The 26,057-nt window shown below is 37.9% G+C and overlaps 1 protein-coding gene across 1 annotated transcript in view; it reads left to right on the top strand.

Annotated features, from left to right (window-relative positions):
• LOC306857976 (attractin-like protein 1) overlaps positions 1-26,057 on the top strand; it is a 102,133-nt gene that overhangs the window by 43,197 nt on the left and 32,879 nt on the right. The window contains exons 22-26 of the mRNA XM_079398295.1: positions 6,586-6,680; positions 6,915-6,993; positions 8,760-8,917; positions 16,387-16,448; positions 25,568-25,646. Coding sequence (XP_079254421.1) covers positions 6,586-6,680; positions 6,915-6,993; positions 8,760-8,917; positions 16,387-16,448; positions 25,568-25,646 — 473 coding nt within the window. The remainder of the gene's footprint in view (positions 1-6,585; positions 6,681-6,914; positions 6,994-8,759; positions 8,918-16,386; positions 16,449-25,567; positions 25,647-26,057) is intronic.

Genomic DNA, 26,057 nt, shown 5'->3' with positions numbered 1-26,057 from the left:
CTCTGCAGACACTTTCAAACTCAGAGGCTGTCTGCCATTTAATGAAATTAGACTCAGGGGGCTTAAGATGCTGGGAAACCTGGATGAGATTGCCATGGGCTAATGCACAACCACACAACAAGATAAAAGCAATGGATGAGACATTCTAATTTGGCAGAAATCAAAAAGTAGAGATGGATCTCTTGAGCATCTCAGAAGATCTGCAGCAAACCTTGTTGAAGTTTGATTGTGTGTGCAGGGCTCAAATGCACAGCACTAGGGGGCAGTCTTGTTGTATATCAGAAACGGTGTATTCTCTGGGTATACATCTGTGTTCCTCTTTCACTTTTTTTGCAATTACTATCAGCAGTCATCATGGAGTCTGAAAAGGCTAAAGGCAGCCAGTAGCATTTAGGACATCAAATTTCACTCCGTTTGCAAATCCTGCCAGCATTATCCCCGTTGTCATCAATCAGGATTAAATAAAGCCTTCAATTTATCAATCAATTTCCATCCACTCCTCTCCCTCTGCGTCTGTTAGATGAAGCGCATGTGCTCACAGGCTTCCGGCTCAATTGCTATTTAGAAGAAAAGTGTATCACCCGCCCGTATTTTCTCAAATAGTGTCCTGTAGGGGGAAGTGTTGCTGGAGAGTGGGCTGCAGGCGACGATATAAGAGTGTTGAGAGTGTCGAGCCCTGTCAGAGTGAGTAAGCGAATGATTTGAACTAATTAAAGACACAAGAGCAGAAGTTTGGTGGACGTGGATCCAGTAGGCAGTGTGAGCTTTCTCACACAAGCAAGGTTTGACTTGTGCATTTCCGGAAGCGCGCTCAACGTGTTCTGTCAGTGTTACTTGACTCGCCATCAAAGGAGATTGTAAAAACTGACTTCTAACCCAGTAAGACCTATTGGTCACGCTTAATTTTCTCACATTGGTTTACACTCGCACTCTGCCTGCTAACCAGCCCTCCATGTATTCGCAGTGGGCAGCTTCTTTTATGACTTGAATGGGGTTCATTGCAATGGTTTCTGTTGTGTTGTAATGTTGAAATGGAAATGTAATGTTTCCGTTTTAGCATTACAGTGTTCTACCCTAATTGATTCAGTAGAACAAGATGGCGCCGCTGTGTTCGGACGCCGTGAGGTTCGCTCCACTGAGAATTTGCTTCTACCTTCCTTTTTACTTAGTTTTACTTTCTCTTTTTACACATCTCACGTCGGCACTGATCACCTACAACATAGAAACACTTTTGGACATTGGAAACCGCTACACCAACCTGTTTCAGGACACTTTATCCACGAATCCTGCGTGGCCTCTGGAGATTCTTCGGAACGCGGAGATAAACAACACCCCCCCGAGGCGACGGATCAAGAAACACCGCGGGAAGCGCGCTGGAATTCGAGTCAGACTCAGGAAAAGGGCTCACAGTCCTCCTCTCCCAAGCATTCTCCTCGCTAATGTCCAATCCTTGGAGAATAAGATGGACGATCTTAGAGCCAGGATTAGTTTCCAACGGGACATTAGGGACTGTAACATCCTTTGTTTGTCAGAAACGTGGCTTTCGTCCTCGGTCCCGGACACTGCTGTAATGCCGAGTGATAACTTCTCTGTCTTTCGGACGGACAGAACAGCAGAGGCCGGTAAATCCAGGGGTGGAGGAGTATGTTTCATGATCAACAAGAAATGGTGTGACCCCAGGAATATCTCCATTCTGTCGCGTTCCTGCTCGCCTCATCTGGAACATCTTTCCATTATCTGCCGCCCATTTTATCTGCCCCGGGAGTTTTCATCGATCATTGTTACTGCTGTGTACATTCCACCACAGGCGGACACTGGCTTGGCTTTGTCTAAACTTCACGATGTGCTCAGCGGCCACATTAACAAACATCCTGACGCTGCCTTCATCATCGCGGGGGACTTTAACAAAGCCAACCTCAAGCAGGTCATGCCGAACTTTTACCAACATGTATCCTGTCCAACTAGAGGACCAAACACACTGGATCATTGCTACACTCAGTTCAAGGATGCCTACAAAGCCCGCTCACTACCGGCTTTTGGCAAATCGGACCATGCCGCCATCTTTCTAACACCGAGATACAAACAAAGGCTCGTTCAGGAACCTCCGGTGCAGAGAGTAGTGACGCGCTGGTCCTCCCACTCAGAGACTATGCTGCAGGCGGCGCTTGATGACGTCGACTGGGACATGTTCCGGGCGAGTTCTTCTGACGTCAGCGAGTTCACGGATGTAGCATTAAGCTTCGTAAACACGCTAACCGAGCAAGCTACAGAAACAATAACGATAAGGACATTCTCCAATCAGAAACCGTGGGTGGACAGAACAATCCGTGCCGCGGTTAACACACGCACCGCCGCTTACAATGAGGCTCTTCTGTCTGGGAATACGAGCGAGTACAAAGCATCGTGCTATGCTCTCCGACGCGCAGTAAGAGCCGCCAAACACAGATACAGAGAGAGAATTGAGTCTCATTTCCAGCTCAACGACTCTCGACGGATGTGGCAGGGACTGAGGACCATCTGTGACTTCGGAAACAAATCCTCCGCGGAGGTGAGAGCAGATCCGTTGCTGGCCGACGAGTTAAACATCTTCTACGGCCGCTTCGATGGCAACGGCGGTGGCGCGTTTCTGCCGACCAGCGCGTCTGGAAGCAGCAGGCAGAGCAGCGATGATCCTGTAATCACCGTGTCGGAGGATGAGGTTCGGAGGGCGCTAAAGAGAGTGAACGTCAGGAAAGCAGCCGGACCTGATGGGATAACCGGCCGTGTTCTGAGGTCCTGCGCCGATCAGCTCGCTGGTTTGTTCACTTCTATCTTTAATGAGTCCCTTGCTACCGCCGTGGTTCCCACTTCATTCAAAAAATCCATCATTATCCCTGTGCCAAAGAACAATAAACCCTCTTGCCTGAATGACTATCGCCCAGTTGCCCTCACATCTATAGTCATGAAGGTTTTTGAGAGACTTGTAAAGAGCCACATTTGCTCCTCCATCCCTGATACTCTGGACCCTCTTCAGTTTGCCTATCGCCCAAACAGATCCACGGACGATGCCATCTCTCACGTCCTCCACTCTTCCCTCACACACTTGGACAGCAACAATGGGAATTATGTAAGGCTGCTATTCATTGACTATAGCTCAGCTTTCAACACTATAGTCCCCATCAAACTGGCATCTAAACTCACAGACCTCGGCCTAAACTCCTCACTCTGTGACTGGATTCAAGACTTCCTCACCGGCAGACCTCAAGTGGTGAAAGTTGGCCAGTTCACCTCAAACTCCATCACTCTGAACATAGGAGCCCCACAGGGCTGTGTCCTGAGTCCCCTGCTCTACTCTCTCTACACGCATGACTGCGTGTCCTCTCACAGCTCCACATCTATTGTCAAATTCGCTGATGATACTGTGGTTCTGGGCCTCATCTCCAACAACGATGAGACCGCATACTTGGACGAGGTAGAGAGACTCACATCATGGTGCCAGGACAACTGTCTCTCTCTGAATGTGAGCAAAACTAAAGAGCTGATCATGGACTTCAGGAAGAGACAGCAGCAGCCCTACACACCTCTTATGATCAGTGGGACCCCTGTGGAGAGGGTGAGTAGCTTCAAGTACCTCGGTGTAAACATCTCCGAGAACCTGACTTGGACTACACACATCCAAACTCAGGTAAAGAAAGCCAGGCAAAGACTGTACCATCTGCGACAGCTGAGGAAATTCAGGGTCTCACCAGCAATCCTGAAAACTTTCTATTCAGGGACCATAGAAAGTGTATTGACTCAGTGCATCTCAGTGTGGTATGGAAACAGCTCCAATCAGGACTGCAAAGCACTACAGAGAGTTGTGCGCTTAGCTGAGCGCATCTCAGGGTCTGCTCTCCCCTCTCTGCAGGACATCTACCTCAAACGCTGCAAAAATAGAGCTGTCAAAATAATCAAGGACTCAAATCACCCTGGTAACCAGCTATTCACTTTGCTTCCTTCTGGTAAGCGCTTCCGTAGCCTGATGGCAAAAACTGAGAGACTTAGGAGGAGCTTCTTCCCCCAGGCCATCAGGCTCCTAAACTCTAACTCTGTGTCATAACATCACTTGACTCCATGTAAATATCACCATATCAATAAGCTATTCATAATTTTTCTCTACCTCATATTGCTGCTATTATATACCCTGTACAACTTTTTTGCACATTATTTTGCACATTCCTCTTATTACTATTTAAGTCAACAACATACTGACCTGCACATTTATATTTATATTTTTTATCTATCTTTTTATTTTATTCTTTTTATTTTATTTTATTTTTTTCTACTTTTCTTCTCTTAATATTTGTATACTTTATAATTGCACTGTCCTTGGAGCGGACCTGACCTACATTTCACTGCTGGTTATACTCTGTATAATTGTGTATGTGACGAATAAAACTCTTGAATCCTTGAATCCTTAGATTCAGATTCATTTATTTACTCTAGGACTCTTAATCCAATGCACAAGAGAGAAGTTCGTCATTCTTGCTGTCAGAAGCGACCACAAGCTATTTTTGTATGTTTGTGACCATTTATAGACATTTAAAAACACAACTTTTAAGAGACCTTAGACTTAGTTTTAGGGGAAATGAAACACTTAAAAAGTCTATATATACTACCATTCAATGTTTTGAGCCCATATTTAAAGAAAAAAAAAGAAATGTGACCCTGGACCAAAAAAAAAAAAAACAGTTTAAGTCGCTGGGGTATATTTGTAGCAATAGCCAAAAATACATTGTATGGGTCAAAACTGATTTTTATTTTATGCCAAAAATCATTAGGACATTAAGTAAAGATCATGTTCCATGAAGATATTTTGTAAATTTCCTATCGTAAATATATCACAACTTAATGTTTGATTAGTAATATGCATTGCTAAGAACTTCATTTGGACAACTTTAAAGGCGATTTTTCTCTATTTAGATTTTTATTTTTATGATTTTTTTGCACCCTCAGGTTCCAGATTTTCAAATAGTTGTATCTTGGCCAAATATTGTCTGATCCTAACAAAACGTACATCAGCGTTCAGATGATGTAGAAGTCTCAATTTCGAAAAATTGACCCTTATGACTGGTTTAGTGGTCCATTGTCACATTAGTATTATTCAGCAAGGATGCATTCAATTGATCAAAAATTAATGCAGCTTTAGTAAGGATAAAACTTCTTTCATCCAAAAATTTAAGTTATGTTGTCATTTAGCTACCCTTGTGTCATTTTCAAACCTGTATGAATTTATTTTTTTCTGTTGAATTTAAAAAGATATCTTGAAGAAAATCAATGGTAACCAAAACTGTTTGGTTACCAGCATTCTTAAAATCTATCTTTGTTTGTCAGGTTTATCATTTATACAGGTTTGGTACAAAATGATGGTAAGTAAATGATGCCAGAAGTTTCACTTTTGCCCAGACTATCCCTGTTAGAAGTGTTTGAGATAATTTCAGATTGTAGCAGCAGTCAGACAGGAGAATGATCAGCCTATGATTAGTTGTGTATGGTCTTACACAATAGTTGAGAACATGACGGAGAATATGAAACTTTTTAAAGCATGCAGGATGACCAGCTTCTTTCTTGGCCTTAAATGTTATATCCCAAGTTTTTTAGATTCCCATTTAATAACTTACAACTTTATGGCTGACATTCCTCTCAGAACAGCTGTCTGAGTTATGAAACTCACTGACATTCACTTTAGAATCACCATTCTGTTTCATCTTTGAAAAAATCCAGCATATATCACCTTAATGCTTCAAGAGCAAGCTGGGGGACAGTTCAAGTTTTGTCACCTATAGATGGTTGCATCTGAAACTAATTTTAAGAAGTGACTGTGTTCCTTCTGGAAGGATGATTTAACTGATGCTGATGCTCACTCTAGTGGATTTGCAGATCAGCACTACTCGGTGTCTGAATGTTACATGATTTTCCAAACAAAAATCTAGGAAATGTGTGAAACTGTTGCTTCCATGTCACATCCATCTTTCGAGTTGATGGGGAGTGAAAGAGATGTTTACAATGCCATATTGTGATTCACACAAACAGCTGTTCTCTGAGAGATGCCTGTGGCAGCGTTCAGTCATTTAACAGCCCAGGAGTTAAGAAAACAATCCAGACATTTCTTTGTCTTTGAAACGATGCTTTAAGAGACCTTAAAGAATAAACTTAATGCACCTTAGGATCTTCCTGGTCGAAAATTGGGAATTTATTGTTTGGTCTTAAACTTTTAAACCTTTAGGTTTCTAGTTCTGGTAAATGACAAGAAGTTCTTTTATGGAACTAAGAAGCGTAGATTTCAAATACTTGTAGACGTCTTAAAAACAATTGAGCTTAATCAGAGTGCATGCTTATTAAAGCAATGACACACTTAGAAAAGTGGTATTTAGTGCAATTGAAGTGATGGATGATTCATGTAGCTCTTCAAATTAACCCTCTTTATTGTAAGAGTGAATGTGCGCCGCTCTTTCGTGATGTTCTTTAAATGGAAACTTTCAACCATTAACATGACAGAGAATTGCATGGTGTGGTTCATGATGATGTGAAATGTGGTGATTTACAATAGGCTTTTGATCTGAACAGATAACTTGCTGATTGATTACCAGTTCACCTTCAGTCTGCTTCAAGAAGATGACCAGCACTACACTGCCATTAACTTCATGGCCACTCCTGAACAGGTCAGTCACGGGCTACTTTTCTGAGAACAGAAGCTGCTGAATGGTTTGATCCAGATTGTGATTTATCATAGAGAAGTCTTCTGATTATCAATTATATGATATACATTTCATAAATGGCATATTTCATTCTAAAAATGAAAATTCTGTCATCATTGTCTTTCAAAAACCATGTAAATCCATACTGAAACAGTTACTTTGCAGACATCAACTTTCTTTTCTCTTTCCACTTTGTAGACCAGCAAGAACTTGGACATGTCCATCAATGCATCAAACAATTTCAATCTGAACATCACTTGGTCAGTTGGGTCAACAGGTACTGACTACTCTTTTTCTCTGAATATTTACCTTTGTTTTGTTGTATAAAAGTTATTGCTTTTGTAGTAGTAAATTAATATGTTTGAGCAAATCTTCCTTTCTTTTGCATTCATGCATTCAACATCAAGTTGCCACACACTCAAAAAAACAGGAGATACATTTCAATACGAAACTTTTTACAGTCTAATTGCTGTCAGCATATTTAACCACTGTTAAAATATATATATATATATATATATATATATATATATATATATATATATATATATATATATATATATATATATATATATATATATATATATATATATATATATATATATATTTTTTTTTTTTTTAAGTATTCTAATACTTTTATTCTGCAAGAATGCATTAAATTGATCAAATAACAGTAAAGACATTTTTACAGTTCCAAACTAATTCTATTTCAAATAATTGCTGTTCTTTTGAGCTTAATATTAATCCGAGAATCCTGAAAAAAAAAGCAAAAAATTCAGGTTTACCATCACAGGAGAAAAAGCATTTTAATATAACAAAATAAAACTGTTAAAATTGTAATAATAATCTGACAGTATTACTATTTTTACCTTATTTATTTTTTATTCAAAAAATGCAAAAAATAAAATAAAAATAATCTTACTAACCCTAAAGTTTTGAACAAGTGGTGTAAACAAGTCAACCTTACTAATCAGTTAAGTGTGCCTAGTTGGCTGTCGTGATGCATTCTCATGTTAGCATAATATCATAATGGGTCTGACACAGATGCTAATGCATTCCTTGTTTGACCGCAGTGTTCCTGGGTGTGTTGGGCATTTTACAATAGACAGACTCTCTCAAGGACATCGCCTTTATCCTCTATTGTTTCTGTAATCACCTTTTCGTCCAAATAGTCACTAGCCAATTTTTTTAATGTGACTGACATTCACGCTCCTTTTTAACCGGTTCACTCCTCTCCTTCTCGACCTCCCAGCTCCCCTCAATTAATATTTGGAGTGGTGTCTTTCTGTTTAAAGACACTCTCCCCTGAGAAAGGCTTCTAACAATAGTCTTGCGTGCAGCTCTGAATTCTAGGGCTGCGGCGTCTTCAGGAGCACTGAACGATTTCAATTAAGATAAACATTGCCACGTAGTGGCATTTGGGTTGTCATTTTGAGGGCTTTGTTTCATAGCGCTGGTTTGGAATGACGATTGGTGGAACTTAAGTGTTTCACTAGAGGACTTCAGGAAAGTTTAAAAAGTCTTGATAAAATAGGACAAAGGCTGCTTTTCTTTTCAGCTCCTCAAAGTAATTTTTTTTTTGTTAAATTATGGTTTTATACCATGTTTCTCATGTTTAAAATAGATAATGAAATTGTCACACTGAAAGGTTGATTTAAAACTAATTTTCTCCATGAATACAAACATCAACAAACCGATGTATGCGGTCAGCCTTGTTTATTACTGGTGCAATTCACTGGACTTGCATTGCTCTGTCGCCCTTATTTAATAGTTCAGAAAGCATTAAGTGGCTGTCACACTACATTTTTAAGCATGCATAATTTTTAATTTTTTTTTCAGACCCCACAATAAATATAGGCAAAGATTTTGTTTTTTTCTCAGGGTTTTGAATAAGTATATGTACGCATAACCTCCAACATGCAGCAGTCAATCTGTGTCCCTTTATGGTCCATGCTTTAATTAAGAAATATGACCTGTATCAAATGCCATTTCTGAATGCTTCCTTTATTTCTGAATTAATCTTATCGCATTCATTACTCTTTACAGCTGGGACCATCTCTGGGGAAGAGATCCCCATCATGTCCAAGACCAACATCAAAGAGTACAGAGACAGTTTCTCTTGTGAGAAATTCAGTTTTCACAGCAATCCCAACATCACCTTCTATGTATACGTCAGCAACTTCTCATGGCCAATCAAAATACAGGTGAGGGCACATTGTGACTGGTTTGGCTTCTAATTAAATACTCATTTGTTTTTGTGGATTTCCATTTCACAAAGATTTCTAAAATGATCTGAAACTCCTTGATATGGAAATCAATTATTCAGTTATGTACTGAGATAAGTTTGCAACTTATGGTCCATAAAATTGAATCAGCTCTTAAGTGGCAATGTGTTACGTTGCCAGATGCCTAGACGACGGACATAAAATGACATTGCTGGAGTAATGTGCAGACTGATGCTATATATCATGGAAAAACATTATTTGAATCTCCACTGGGGTACATTAGTCTTATTATGAAGGATGTTTGCAGTCTTTATTGCCTGCAATCAAACCGAAGGAGCGATTATACATGCACTTGAACAGGTAGTTTGGTTTTAGAAGGAAGAAAAATATCTTCTAGCCTCTATTTATCTGGATCCATTTAAATTTAGTTATCCAAATTGGGTCTTTCATGTGTTACTTAAAATGACAACTACATACTACCATTCAAAGGTTAGTACTTTTATTTTAAAAATAATTTAATACTTTAATTTCGCAAGAATGCATTAAACTAATCAAAAGTAGTAGTAGTAGCCCTTTATTGTCACTAGTCACAAGTACCAGCGAAATTAGCCATCAAAAGTGGCAGAAAAGGTATTTATAATGACTTCCTTTTTAGGTAAATTATATTCATTTCACTTTCTATTTTTCAAAGAACAAAAAAACAAAACAAGAATTCTACAGAAATATGTGTGTGTGTGTGTGTGTGTGTGTGTGTGTGTAATATCTATTAGGGGTGGGAGAAAAAAGTATTCACCTATCGCAATTCTTTTTAAAACGATAAAGAAAATTGATTGGTTTACCTCAGAATGGATTTTTATTTCATTATTTTATTTTTCCTAAGAGGTGTTGGAGCAGCACAGCGCAGACGATCGTTTTTTTTTTTTTTATGTGACAGTCTGTATATTAAGTGTATCATTCAACCTTTTCCCATGTTAAAAACAAAAATCGCAACACACAGCAATATCGAATTCGATTCGATATTGCTGTGTTGCGATTTTTATTTTAATTTTTTATATATATATATATATATATATGAGAGAGAGAGCCTGGATATATTTTGGATATAGTTATTTTAAAATGTATTCAAATTAGTGCTGTCAAACCATTAATCGCCAGAAAAATATATAAGTTTTTGTTTACATAATAGATGTGTGTACTGTGCATATTTATTATGTATATATAAATACACACACATGCATGTGTATATATTTAAGAAAAATATCTTGTTTATATATTTATATATGATATAAATTATATGAATATAAATGTATACATGTAAATACTTTTAAATATAAAAAAAAATATTTGCTGTATGGGTGTATTTTTATATACATAATACATATACACAGTACACACACATATATTATGTACACAAACTTATTTTGGATGCGATTAATCGTTTGACAGCACTAATTAAAATATAAAACGGTTGTTTTAAATTGTAATAATATTTCACAATATTGCTAAATTATTTGGTCAAATAAATGCAACCTTGATGAGCATAAGAGACTTTTTTTCAAAAGCATAAAAATCTTATCTCAACTTTTGAACCGTAGTGTGGCATGAATGACCAGAATCACTGTAGCGGTTTAAGACCATTGAGACTTGAGGTTTATGTGTGTGCTAGAAGCTTTAGGAAATTTGCCACAACGGAGTCTTATCCACCCTGACAGTCCCCTCCGTCTCTCTGTCCTCTGAACACTGCTCTGAGCGTGCCACCCAAGGCTCAATGACATCAGCACTGCATTATATGGTTGTATGGCTGGCTCTAATCAAGTCTGTGTGGTCATCCTCAGCTCTGTGATCGACATCGATCTGATCTGGCACTATGAACTCGCACCTCAGCTGTGACTCTGGTTTTAACAACACAATACTCCAGTGTGAAATGTCATCACTTAGACTTGTTAGACTTGGACACCATCACAGAACATATGAAGAGGTCATTTGCAAAAACAGATAACCCCGAAAAACATGTTTTCTGAGAATTGTTAAAAACGGAGTTATCTCTTTTTGCAAATAAACTCTTCTTATGTAACCTAACCATTCCCTTTCATTGAGCTCTTCTTAGATTCTAAGGAAGTTAAGTGATTCTGAATTCTGGGACAATATGTATGATGTAGTTGACTCTTTGGAATCAATTATATTTTTATTTATTTATTTTTTACACTTATTTTGCTTTTATACTATTATAGTGTTCTTTAATATTTAGTTTTATTAGTTTTGTTTTGATTTTAGCTTTTACATTTTAGTAATTTTAGTACATCAACTTAAACTGAAGTTAGTTGTCAAGGTAACATTTTTAATTCTTTAAATCTTTTTTAAAGCTTACATTTTTCATCTAAAATATTTTTTGTTAATTGACATAATACTGAAAAAATACATTATAATAGTTTAACAAGTACATTAAAAAGAAAGTTGTTTTGTAATTTGCAGATAGATCGAAAGAGCAGGCATATTAGTCTGTATGCTTATGTCACTGGTAGTTGGTGCACACTGTGTAATGTCTGCTCCCCCTGTCCCCTGATGTCTTTCCCTAAATGAGCAGTCTCTGAAGGAAAAAGTAATAACCTTCTATATTGGTAATAAAATATATTACACAAAATATGATAAACACTTATAGCAGCCCTTTAGAGGGTTCGACGTTGAACAGGTTTTCTGTGCCTAGTGAAGCTATTTATTAAAAAATGCACCACAATGAAGGAAGATTTCATCTGGTCGATATCCATATGGTTTATAAAGATAACCACCACAAATCCTCTCAACCTTTCTGTCGTTCATTTTCAGTCGCCAGCTGTGCACAGAGACCCTCAGATAGTGCACGTCATTTGTTGTTGCGACTATCTCTAACAGAGAGGAACAGAGGAATGAATGCAGATCAATATTAGGTGTATTCTCAATCACATATGAGATGAGTTCCTCTGATAAGGTTCATTTATTTACGTTAGTCTCACAGACCTTCATCTCAGTTGAGCAGTAATAGTTTTCTATTAGATTTCCCAAAAGCAGAGTCACTTATTTACAATGGCAATGCATCATTAAATCAAATGGACCCCCGTGACACGGTGAGCTCGCTCTCCTCTGTTTATGATCAGAACGTGTGATCAGCATTTATTAGCTTACTGAGGAAATTGGGACTGTGAAACTGCACATTCGAGGACCCCAACCTTTCTGAAAGCATCAGATATTAGATATGGAGAATTGAAGTGCTCTCGTTGTGCAGGAAACCCAATATGACAAAACATTACTGCTGTCTCACTGTCTCATGGGTCGGTGTGTGGTCAGCCAGTATGAATTTATTTCAAGCATGTATGTGCAAGCTTTTTTATTTTATCTCTTTTAATGCTACTATCTATTAAAAAAACTGTTCAGTGAATATAGTTAAATTCATCCGTAAATTAAGCCTTTTGAACCAAAAATAATTTATTTGAATAGATTTGTTGTAGTGCTGTTGTGTAAATTTAAATGAACTTTATGGTCACCTCATGCAAATGCTAAGAAATTTGAACTTTGGTTGTCTACATCTGCATGCACACCCCCGTGCATTGTATTTGTCCACAGTTCATGTTTCTCTGATTCATTATTAGAAAAAAATAAAATAAATAATACACGTGTGCACTGTAAAAAGTGATGCCGACTTAAACCCGTTGCCTTAAAATTATTAAATAATAATTGGAAAAAAGTTGACGATTCACTTTATACTTTTTTTTTTATTATTATTATTAACTACTTAAGGCAACGGGTTTCCTAAATTAAGTCAACTTATCACTTTTTACAGTGATAAGAAGCCTATTTATGAAATTATCATCAAGCAGCACGCAGACTCAACCAGAGTAAAACAAGCAAAGTTTCACAAAAGTAAGTTTCTGCACACCTTGAATGCCAAATTTGGGGGCTGTAGCTAGCTGCTGTAGTCACTGTAAAAAAAATAAAATAAAATTCATCTTAAAATTGTTACCCCGCTCCGCTGACTTAGTTGAAAACTTTTTGAAACTTTATTTTTATTTTTTTATACAGTGGATATATATTTCCATTGGTTATTGGCTATTTCTTGTTGTTTTGTTTTATTACCTGTGTCCTGTCCTGTTGCTGTCTTTCTGTTGCACTGTGGAGGTTCTGTCACTACAACAAATTCCTTGTATGTGTAAACATACTTGGCCAATAAAGCTCATTCTGATTCTGATATACGCGCACGCACGCACGCACGCACGCACGCACGCGCACACACACACACACACACACAGTGAGGTGAGAGAGTGTTGGCCCCCTTCCTGATTTTTTTTTTCATGTTTCACACATTAATGTTTCAGATCATCAAACAAATTTAAATATTAATCAAAGATAACACAAGTAAACACAACATGCAGTTTTTGAATGAAGTTTTTTTTTTTTTATTATGAAGGGAAAACAAAATCCAAACCCACATGGCCCTGTATGAACAAGTGCTTGCCCCCTAAACCTAATAACTGGTTGGGCCACCCTTAGCAGCAACAACTGCAATCAAGCGTTTGCGATAACTTGCAGTGAGTCTGTTACAGTGCTGTGGAGGAAGTTTGGCCCACTCATCTTGGCAGAATTGTTGTAATTCAGCCACATTGGAGGGTTTTCTAGTATGGACCGCCCTTTTAAGGTCATGCCACAGCATCTCAATTGGATTCCGGTCAGGACTTTGACTAGGCCACTCCAAAGTCTTCATTTTGTTTTTCTTCAGCCATTCAGAGGTGGATTTGCTGGTGTTTTGGATCATTGTCCTGCTGCAGAACCCAAGTTCGCTTCAGTTTGAGGTCACGAACAGATGGCCGGACATTGTCCTTCAGGATTTTTTGGTAGACAGTTGACACTTTTTCACACAGGGCCATGTGGGTTTGGATTTTGTTTTCCCTTCATAAAAAAAAAAAAAACTTCATTCAAAAACTGCATGTTGTGTTTACTTGTGTTATCTTTGATTTAATATTTAAATTTGTTTGATCTGAAACATTAAAGTGTGACAAACATGCAATAAAATAAAAAATCAGGAAGGGGGCCAACACTTTTTCACACCACTGTGTATATATATATATATATGTATGTATACGTGTATATAAAATCATTATTATTATCATCCATCATCATCGTAATAGAACATGACTTTAGGTCTAGACACAAATTTCACAATTAAGGTACAACGCAGAGCTGCTTGATCCTCTCACAGTAGTTTCCTCTCTCCACTTTATATTTGTCTCATTAGGAAAATTTTCCTGACAGTCCTCTCCAGATCTCAGATGCTTTGTTAGTGGTTATTCATTCTATGGGATGATGAGCAATTCCTACCAATTTATGCATTGATCTAATGAATGAAAATAAGATACTATGATAAAGGGTTATTTTAGCCAGAGGATCTAGGCTCAGTATCAGATTCATGTTTTTGAATTTAGTTTTTGTTTTTTTTTCTTATGTGCATAAAAAAGATCATGTATGTATTGTATTAAGACTTGAATTTGGAATAGGTTGATATGAAAATTATTAAAAGTTGGAGTTGCAGCATAATGAATGTGCTGGAGGGTCATGAAGATAATGGTTTTGACCAACAAGGACAGAATTTCTTCTAGAGTTCTAGCTGTAGGAGACTATAACCTGTATTTGTTATTATACAAACCTGTTTGCCAAGTGCCATTTATAACACACTCATAGATGTAAAAAAAAAAAAAAAATTAAAAAGTCATTTGTTTTAATGCAAATACTAGATATGCAGTAACAAGAAATATTTTATATGTATACTATATGTTATATGTTCTCATATGATTTACAATGTCTGAATGACCTTATTTAGTAGAGTTAACACCTTGTCCATGTGCTTCTCCCAAAGCATTATTTATGGCACAACAAGGTACGGTCTCACTGGGAGCAATGACTTACCCGGGCACATGTGGGGCTGCACAACTGCTTTTTTCAATCCCAGCATCTTGCTTGCTTGTCTTTGGGGACAAAACTGGTTCAGCCCTAATGGAGTGTTAAAGCTTTCTCCAGCTCTGTCCTTAGCCCTAGCCGTGTTCCTGTGACAACGGCTTAATGAAATGAATGGGCTCTCCAAAGGACCTGCCCGCTCTGCCACTATTGCATTATTCATCTGGTGAGTCAGGGTGACTTACAAATTTGTACATTTAGAGCATAAATCCATTAATTTTTTTGCTGGGTATTTATCCAAGTAGTTATTTTCCTTACCTTACGGGATGCTGGGGAACACACTTTCTTGACACCGTGAACACTTGAACAACTTTTCAAAAGTGTGTTGACGCTTTTAGTTAATGGCCCTGTAGTATTCACTGCCAAACCCATGGTGTCTCATTCAAACAAAGTGGCTTCTGAAGCGTGGCCAAAATGTAGGTTGTCATCTGAGTCATAGAGCATATCGATATGAATTCTCTGAATAAAACATCATTGACTGAACCAATTTGAGTGGCCAGAATAATATCTCAGGAGAGGCGTAAGAAGCACAAAAAATATTCTGCTCCCACTTTATATCAGATGTCTTTAAAAATAATTTTTTGAATGTACGTACATAATAGTTAGATACAGTGTACTCTTTATGTTCATGTTGTATTGCAAAACATGTTTGCTGGTATTGAGGCAGATTATGATTAAGGTTAGGGACCGGTTTTGTGATATGGTTAGGTTTAAAGGTTGGATTAGGGTTAGGGTCAACAGTGTAATAATAGATGTAACTAAAGACATTAAATTACATGCTGATATCTTTTTAAAGGCAAGTACAAAAACATGTACTTCTGTGTAAGTACACTCTCAAATGATTCATTTAAATTTTGGTACATAGTAGTTAAAGACATTTAATATAAAGTGGATCACATGTTCTCAAGGCCCCGATATACTTCAAGTGACATCTTAAAGCTGCCTTGAAACTGACAGTAATTTACTCCAAAAATGAAACTTGTCGTCATTTACTCGCCTCATGTTGTTCCAAACTTGTATGAATAAATAAGTGAATAAATGCTTTTGGGTGAAATAACCTTTTTAATCCCTGTCTGCAAAAATGGAGCCAATTTTGGAACAAACTTTTATCCAACAGTGTCGTCATGTCCATTCCTAGCCAGGTTGAGCTACACCTGTGCATTTAAGTCTAATGTAAACCACTATCCCAGAAGGCCGACGTTTGGTATGTGTGTAATACCTGAGGGATGTCAGCTCAGGTAACCATGAACAGCCATTATTGCCTCCATTTAACAATTAGAGGGCATGAGGAAGAAGAAAAAATGACGTACATGATGGCCCCTCAAGCAAAAAAAAAATCTGTTATGACATTCTCTCTTGTGAAGGACCCTAGCCGCAAGCAAAGGTCTTCATCTTTTCATGTAAAGAGCTCTTCTTTGGTAACCTGTCAGCCCATCATTTATCTCACTTTTGATTTTGTCCCCTAACAGATCGCCTTCTCTCAGCACAACAGCATTATGGACCTGGTACAGTTCTTTGTGACATTTTTCAGGTGAGTGCTTGCTGTTTCAAAGGTGTGATGTAACAAGTTGATCGTGACTGCATCTTTCAGCTGTTAAGCCAGTGTATAATCATTTAGCGACATCCTGCCTGGGTTGGATTCCACAGCACATGATGTGTCTCATGCCTTTTCCCGTTGGATTAATGAGTCAGTGCTGAGAGAGCTCTTTAGGCCAAGAGGAAATTTCTTTCAGTGTCCTTCAGCTTTACCTTCTTGCTTACACTACCGTATTCAACCAAAGTGCTAAATGATCTGATGTAATAACCTTTGATAGAATTGCAGTCATGGAGAAATACTGTGAGAAAAAGATCCATAGTAATTATTGTAGTAATTCATTAAAAGGATAGTTCACCCAAAAATGAAAATTCTGTCATTAATTACTCACCCTCATGTCGTTCCAAACCGATAAGACCGTCATTCATCTTCGTAACACAAATTAAGATGTTTATGATGAAATCCGAGAGCATTCTGACCCTGCATAGACAGCAGTGCAACTACCAAGTCCAAGGCCTCTCAGATTTCATCAAAAGTATCTTAATTTGTGTTCGAAGATGAACGAAGGGTTTGGAATGACATGAGAGTAATTAATGACAATTAAAATTTTTGGGTGGACTATGGTAAATGTATCCGTTTATCTTTACTGTATATTCCAAGTCTTTTAAAGAAATGAAATACCTAAGTAGAGGGAAATTAAAGTTTACTGATAATTAGGGCTGTCGCTCTTCGTTGACTTTATTCGACTATTCGTTTTTTAAAAATCTTCGACTTAATTTTGCTCGCATTGACTATCCGGCAAAATAACGGAAGTGGCACATTTCACGGACGAGAATTCATTAAACATTATTAGACTGTTTTCCAAGGCTGCATGATATATTAAACCTAATTAAGCATAATTGTGAATTCACAAACGCTACGATTTAATTAAATAATTAAATGCGATGCAGTTCTAATACATATTGCGCTTTATTATAAACGCCATCTCTGCATGTTGCGAGTTTGGGTTTATTATAACGTTCATCTGGGAATGCAACGTGTGCGAGTTCATCAGATTTGTAAAGGTAAAAATAATAAAGTAAATCTACGCAAACACAGGAGAATACATCTCGGTTTCAAAATAAAAGCTCAAGCCCTCATTCTGAGTTTACACGTTTTTATGTCCACACATTAATTTAATTACAATGGCTATAGCATTTCTGTCCTAAAGAAATGGCCAAATGTTAAAGATTAAGTGGACATTTGAATTAAATGGTGCTTGGTCAATATTAAACGAGGATTAGATTGCACAGTCATGTGTAAAAACAATCGTCAGGCCTTTGTTGTAATGCGTAATGTACATTAGCTCTATTGTTTATAATTCATTATGTATTTAACGGTTTTGTTCAATAAAACCATATGATTTCTTGCTTTTGATACTTTATTTGAACGAATTATTATTGCCTCATTTGCTATTATATATGTATTTTAAGTCATTTTAAAGGCTATTGTTCACTTGCATCTCTTTTTATTACCACACAAAAAAAAAATGTATAGGGTCCTATAAAATCAGTTTTATTTCCAAATTCATTATTTTTCCATTTTAATTTTTCTATACTCTGTTTTAATGGTTAAATTAAATTTTATTAATCAAAATTCTAATTAATTGCGTTTTAGAATTTGGTAAAGAGAAAACTGTTTTCCATTATTTTCTGGATTCCATTTTAATAGTTCCATTTTTAAATTTTAATTATCAAAAACTTCTCCTTTTTGATAATTTTAGACCAAAAATCTTAATTGATTTAATTAATTGATTTTCGTCCCCTTTTTTCAGAAATACTGCATATTTACTTTTTTCTCCTAAAATTCTGGTAAATACTCCTTTAAAAAGAGTTTTTTGATTATAATTGTATTATTAGTTGACTAGAACACATGGATATGTTGTCATTCTTACACAATAATACTGAACCTAGGCCTACTTGTTGAGACAAATAATTTCAATACATGTTTTGATTTGGTTCACAAAACTGGTTTAAATGTTGTATTAACTCATGGAGAGGCAGAAAAAATAACGACTTCTAAGTCTCATTCTCATATAAAGCTATCATATGACTTCAGAATATAATGCACAAGTCCTATGAAGCCACAATGTTGCTTTTGTCTTTTTTGAAACTTGAAAACACCTTTCAGCACCTTTTAATTGTAATCGCATACAACTAGCACTTTTCTTGGAAAAAAATTGGCTGGCAGAAAACTGGCATTTTCTTCAGAATTTCTCCTTTAAGCAGCACAGCAGAAATAAATGTATATTGAAATGGAACAAATTGAGGGTGAGAAAGCAATGACAGCATTTTTGGTTTTGGCTGCACAAGATGAGACAACACAACTGAAAATGAACTGTTGGTGGTGTAAACAACTTGCTACCACACAATGCTTCATGCAAAACTGCTCTGCCCCCTCATCTGTACAAGGTGTCATTGCCACAAGGTAGATCTGTCATCCTGATGTGTTCATTTCTGTGCAATTTCTTGATTTGTCATTAAATGCACACCTGTTCCCATTATGTCTTATTAGATTTGGTTGTAGAGGGCATCTTTCTCTTTCCGAATGGTCAATCTCTTGGTGCTGCCGCACCCTCTGGTGCTTGGTCTGGATTCAGATCATTGTCCTGGATTAGACACCCCCTCTGGAAGCTGGTGTCAAATGCTGATGCACTCCGACATGGGGTCAACTTGTGCTCCCAACAGTCATGTTATACAGCTCGCTTGTTTCTGACTGCCTGGGCAATCAGTTTAACTAGTTAACTTCAAGCTTGCCTTAGTGTGTGTGTGTGTGTAATCATCTTCACTTGCAGCACAAGTACGCTTCCATTAATCCGTTACTTTACAGAAATTATAATGTTTGTAATAGAAGCTTGGCATTTCCTTCTAGCAGTCTGCTAAATTCGAACGTACCTTCAGAAGCACCTTCAAAAGTGTATGTTCACCAACATCATTTATTCAAATATAAGTGAAGAAAGAACACAGTCTTTTGAGGTGAATGAGAAACTGTCAGGCGTTGAAAACTGTTCTGTCATCTGGGAAGTTCACATGCTTTTGTGTGTATTATGCTCATGCATCATACAGGAAATTGCCCCAGCTTCAGCGCACCTTCCCTTGACATCTAGAAGCAATAGGTGAGAAGCAGCATACAGTTGATATCAAATGCTTCAGTGGTTGTGTACTTGCCAGATTACTTGTTTTAACCTCGTGAATTGCTGTGGAAAATGTGCCATGACAAGGTGTTGTACAGCTATCAAATAGGATTAAGTGTCATACAAGGATTTTTCTTTTTTTTTTTTTTTTCCTCCATAAGTGTTCATCCCCACGTACACTAACATTTAACAATTTGACGTCAGTTATATTAGAATAACTCAGTTATAGTCAGAATATTAGAATGATTTCTGAAGGATCATGTGACCCTGAAGACTGCAGTAATGATGCTGAAAATTCAGCTTTGTCAACACAGGAATACATGACATTTTAAAATGTTAAAATAGAAAGTAGTTATTTTAAATTGTAATAATATTTCAAAACATTGCTGTTTTTACTGTATTTTAGGATCAAATAAATGCACCCTAGGTAAATTACCAACCCCAAACTTAGTGAACGGTAGTGTATATGTACTGTATCTTTCCCTCAGAAAGTGTCACTTTCAAAAAACAAATATTTAGGCATCGTTGTACACTCTTAAAAATAAAGGTGCTTAAAAGGTTCTTCACAGCGAAGCCACAGAAGAACCATTTTTGGTTCCACAAAGAACCATTCAGTCAAAGGTTCTTTTAAAGCAGAGGTCTTCAACCCTGCTCCTGGGGACCCACTGTCCTGCAAAGTTTTTCCCCAACCAGCTTCAGCACACCTGCCTTTGTATTTGCAAGCAATCTTGAGGAGCTTGATTAGGTGCTTCAGGTGTGTTTGATTAGGGTTGTAGCTAAACTTTGCATGACAGTGGGTCCCCAGGAACAGGGTTGAAGACCTATGCTTTAAAGAACCATCTCTTTCTAACCTTTTTATAATCTGAAGAACCTTCTTTCACCATAAAGAACCTTTTGTGAAACAGAAAGGTCTTCAGATGTTAAAGGTAGCCAGCAGGGTAGTTCCTAGAGAACCAATTTTCTGGTTGCATTCGCACCGGCAGCAGGAACTCGACAGCGATTTGTCTTTTTGCGTGGCATTAACAAACATCAACAACCGGTGAATGGAGGGCGCCGTGATCAGAGCGTTTTGATGTGTCATGGGTTTCGTGATAACGGAGATGGAATGTAAACGCACCATTTATGCAATTGCAAGAGCAAAAAGTTGGGCCAAGAGACAAAATTTAGACTAAACTTGCAGTGTTACATATTATCAAAGCTGAGAAAAGAACACAACACTGCAGACAACAGGTAAATGCCGTTATCGCCGTTTTCCATGTTTGTGGAGTAAATACGTTTACATGGTTTTTAAAAAAATGCCGGGTAGCCGGTGTTTCACATGCGTTTGGCCACTTCAAAGTACACTTACGTCACTGATAGTTCCTATAGAGCTGTTTTAGACCCTGCTTTGAAGTAAGAGCTAATTTAGTTCCTCCAAACAGAGTTCATAGAACTAAAAATGTTCCTAGTTCCTGAATTAGTTCAGGTACTATGAAAAGGTTCCCGCGGTGCAAAAGGTCCCATTTATACAAAAAGGTTCTTCTATGGTGTCGTGAAGCACCTTTATTTTTAAAAGTGTATGGGAGGTAGCAGTAGGCAGGAGTTGTGCTGCCAGACAAGCGTTTTCCTCCAATGAGCGTTTTCCTGATATAATATATGAGATTTGTGGGTATGTTTTTTTTTTTGTTTTTGTTTTTTTCCCCCACAGAGTCAGATAGCCAAATTCATGACAGCTGGAATCAAGACTAGCCTCAGGCAGATTCTGTTCCGTTACCAGTACAGCTAGAGAGATGGTCGCTGACAGGGTATATCTCTCCTCACATCTGCCCCTGAATTATGAACCACATCTCCGAAATACAAAACATTTAATGTGGAAATAGACCAAAACTGCCACAGATGCTGCCTAACATACAAACCTGTTATATGACTTTCCTTATAATATAATCTTTCCAGTTATCATAATCTAAAAAAAATTACCCCCTCTGTAAAAAGGGCTGTGCAGGGGGTGTCGAAAATGTATCGCTTATTAAGAACTTGTCATTGTGCAACTTGAAATTAGAGTGGTTACCATGAGCAATAGCAAAAATGCATTTCCAACTTGTGAATGGCTTTTAACAGTCCCTTTGTTAAATTCAAGAGTGAATTTGGTTCAATTCTTGCAATCCATTTGCTTTTATTTAATATCTATTGCTTGCTGTTCAGTCTTCGGGGTCGACAAGAGTACCTCCCCTCCCAGGTTTGCTGTAACTGTCTCTTTTTATCAATTCTGCATGTAGATTGCTTCATTCAGATGAGATGGGGACTTGCCTCTTGATGTCTGCGTCTGTGAAATCGCCAAAAATGTCCTTCAAATGATTTCAGTTCCCAGACATTTGCTTATTAACATGGAGCTCAGTGAGTCAGCAAACTGTAACGTGGAGTGATTTGACTATGAGTTTGACTAAACATCGATTATAAGTGGGGTGTCATCCCATACGATCCCATGGATCCTACTCTCACTGCAATGAGACAGTCAGGGATGCCAGGAAGGCTAAAAATGGTTGCACAATTGGCAGATAATGAAATCATCAGGGGGATGACAGTGACATTTTTGTCTCGTATGGTCCTGTTGATGTCAGTGGTCCTTTGAGACAGATGGCCTAAGGGGAATGTGTCACCTTCATTGCATCGTTTGTATCTCCTAGTTCCTCCTCTGTTAGCTGTCCATTGCAATATCTGACTTTGTATTTTTTGTATTCTGTTATTTAAAGACTAATGTTAATGTTGCAGAACATATGGACTGCACTAGAAGAAATAATACAGATCTTTGGAATAACACCTGCATTTTGCTCTAAAACTTCTGAAGTGACTCCTGAAATGGGTCAATATACAAGGTTGCTTATCTACCTAATTGCTGCTAGTTATCTAAACGCTTTAGTCCAAAGTTTAATCATCAATTTGTTGCTGTGGATCTCTTCTGCTCCTGCAAATGGTGAAAAAAAAAAAAAGCCTTCTCTCCAAGTCAGTGGAGTGGTTTGTTTGCTGGATCTGTGCAAACGAGTCTAACTTAGGATACACCTTTTTATCATTGTTTAGCAGTAGGTTTTTCAGTTCTTTCTCCCACAACTCATTCCACACCTTTCATACTGTCTTCTGCTTTGAATGTTCCCTGGATGCCACCTTCATTTTCTCTCGTTTACTCAAGCCACCACATGTACCACCACAAGAGGGGCAAGAACCTTTAATTGCTTTATTTTTTTGTATTAATTCGGATTCCAGGTGGAACCGAGGAGGGATTAATTCCTGTTTACTGCTTGCAAATGCACTGGATAAAAGGCTTCGATCTGAAGGGGGATTTCTCTCGCACTGCTACTTAATCGAGCCATTCAAGTTTCTCTCTTCCTCATTTGTCTCCAATTTGCCATTATCTTCAAACGAACCCAAGATTGCGTGCATTTGAAAGCGTTAAAAGGATTTCATCATTCTTTTTTTTTTCTCCGTCTTTTTTTTCATCTGTGCGAACCGTGAATTAATTTCATACGCAGATGTTTACGAATGCTTGCACATCTCTGTAAATACAGTCAGCAAAAGCAGTTTCTTTACAATTCATGACTTCGCTGTCGGCATAGTTTTAAGATTTCCACTTCACTGGTTTGAATCCTATCTCACCGATAGATCTTTCAGGGTGGCCTGGGGAGGGGAGGTATCCAAACCACATCAACTGGTCACTGGAGTTCCTCAGGGATCGGTTCTTGGACCCCTCCTCTTCTCCACATACACTACATCGCTGGGTCCCAACATGCACATGGCTTCTCCTATCACTGCTACGCCGATGACACGCAGCTCTATCTCTCTTTTCAACCAGATGACCCAACGGTAGCTGCACAGATCTCAGGCTGCCTGGCGGATATCTCATTATGGATGAAAGAACATCACCTACAGCTCAACCTGGCAAAGACGGAACTTCTTGTCTTCCCTGCCACTCCGACTCTACAGCATGACTTCACAATTCAGTTAGGCTCATCAATGATTACCCCATCAACTTCGGTCAGAAATCTTGGTGTAATCTTTGATGACCAGCTGACCTTCAAAGAGCACATTGCAAAGACTGCTCGATCCTGCAGGTTTGCACTACACAACATCAGAAAGATCAGGCCCTTTCTAACAAAGCATGCTGTACAATTTCTTGTCCAGGCCCTTGTCGTTTCTAGACTGGACTACTGCAATGCTCTTCTGGCTGGTCTGCCATCAAACACAATCAAACCTCTACAAATGATTCAGAATGCAGCGGCACGACTGATCTTCAACGAGCCCAAAAGAGCGCATGTTACACCTCTCTTCATCTCCTTGCACTGGCTACCAGTGGCAGCTCGCATCGTTCAAGACACTGATGCTTGCATACAGAACTACCACAGGCTCAGCACCCTCCTACTTCCACTCACTATTACAAACCTACATCCCCTCCAGAAGTCTGAGATCTGCTACTGAGCGACGCCTTGTGGTACCATCACAGAGAGGTGCAAAATCACTCTCCAGAACGTTCTCGTTCACCATTCCTGGCTGGTGGAATAATCTTCCCACCCCTATCCGGAATGCCAGATCCCTGTCAATCTTCAAGCAACAACTGAAAACTCATCTCTTTCGGCAGTACTTGACTTCATCCTAAACTCAAAAAAAAAAAACTCTTTCCCTCTATCTTTCTCTCCCTCCCTTACTAGCTTGTACTTATTTGAACAATGACTGAGACTTGGTGTTACGAGCACTTCCTCTGTCTGATTGCCTCTTCAAGATGAATCGCTTTTTGTATTCCCCAATTGTAAGTCACTTTGGATAAAAGCGTCTGCCAAATGACTAAATGTAAATAAATGTAAGATTTGCCTTTTGAAGCACATCGCCAGACTGAAAAGATCAGATTTCTCAGCTTGACCACTGGAAGGCCTTCTGCGAGTTTCAGAAATGTTGACATTTATCTTTTGTTCATTTACTTTAATTCTTTGACGTGGGATTATCTCTTGAGTCTAGATGCACTGGAAAATCTTGTAACAAGATGCAACAAAGCAATGATGCAACAAAGCAATGGTTTAAAACCAAGTTTTCTACTGTTGGTCAAAACAGTCAATTGTCAACTCAAACATCCAGTGTTCTAGAGATCCATTAGTGGTGGCTATTAACTAAAAATATGGAATATTATAAAACCGAACTTCATTCAAACCAGAAGTAATTAGTCAGGATAAACTACTTTAATCATATGGGTATCATTGATGCACTTTAATAAATAAACCAACATGCTAGCAAATTGAAATGCTTTTTTTCCCCAGCGGGCACAACCCCATATATATGCCATCTGTTGAATGATATAAACATAAATCTGCAACTGGGCCATTCTTGCATGCATGCTTGCTGCTTTTTAACACTTAACAAATGAAGACATATTAAAGGAGAGGCCAATGTTGAATTAAAGAAGTTGTTTTTTAATCATTTCAATTGTATGTTAGTGATTAGTAGGAATGGGCAATATGACCCAAATTTTGTCACTGTAATTTAATTAGACAGTATGAATAAAGATTTTTTGCTGGAATATTGTTGATTTTTTTTTTATAGCAATGTGGTGATGCATGTTTTAGATTATTCTGTTACTTATTTTACAAATGAATAATTTAATTAATTTTTTGTTTGACCCTGGATGCAAACTAGAAGTTTGTTCAAAACAAATAATTAATCTTACACCAATACATCAGTTAACATCAAAGTATGTTAAATATCAAAGTTCCCAGAGTAAAGCTAACCGTTTTCTCCAACATTAAATTGTAATTGGATAAACCCCTGATATTTTCACAGATATCTATTACATTATAAATTGCATAGCAAATTCTTTACCAGCTGACAAATTTTTATTTTTGCTTCCTGCCCATCCCTAGTGATTTATTGATGTACATCTGAAATTTCTGCTGGTTTAATCTTTACATCCCTCCTTTTCATCCCTCAGCTGCTTTCTGTCGCTGTTGCTGGTAGCTGCAGTGGTGTGGAAGATCAAACAGACCTGTTGGGCCTCCAGGCGACGTGAGGTATGTCACATGTACTGTTCTGAGAAGTACATATAAAGCTTTGACAGCCACATGAAACAGCTCTGCAGAGTCCAATGCTTACAAGCATGCCCATCTCCCTAATTAGGGACCCTTATGAACCAATTAGCTCTGACGAGTTATCGAATGCAGTTTAGAGCAGACTGAACGATAAGCACAGCAGATGTCTGCACATCGAGAAGAGAGATGCCATACTTCCACTATTTCTCCTGCCTTCATTTCATCTTAGCATAATTACAGGCATTCAAACAGGGTTTAGGTTTTGGATAATGAGTTAATTTGCTACCCGGTAGCTCCTAAAAGTTACTACAAGATATCCACGAGAATGATTAGCCAATGTTGTAGTGTCCATAATGCGTTTATTCCATTTTCGTGGACATAATTGACATTGAT

The sequence above is a fragment of the Barbus barbus genome (assembly GCF_936440315.1).
Source record: "Barbus barbus genome assembly, chromosome: 38".
Taxonomy (NCBI): Eukaryota; Metazoa; Chordata; class Actinopteri; order Cypriniformes; family Cyprinidae; genus Barbus; species Barbus barbus.
Note: the sequence above shows the minus strand (reverse complement) of the source record. Positions and strands in the feature narration are given on the sequence as shown.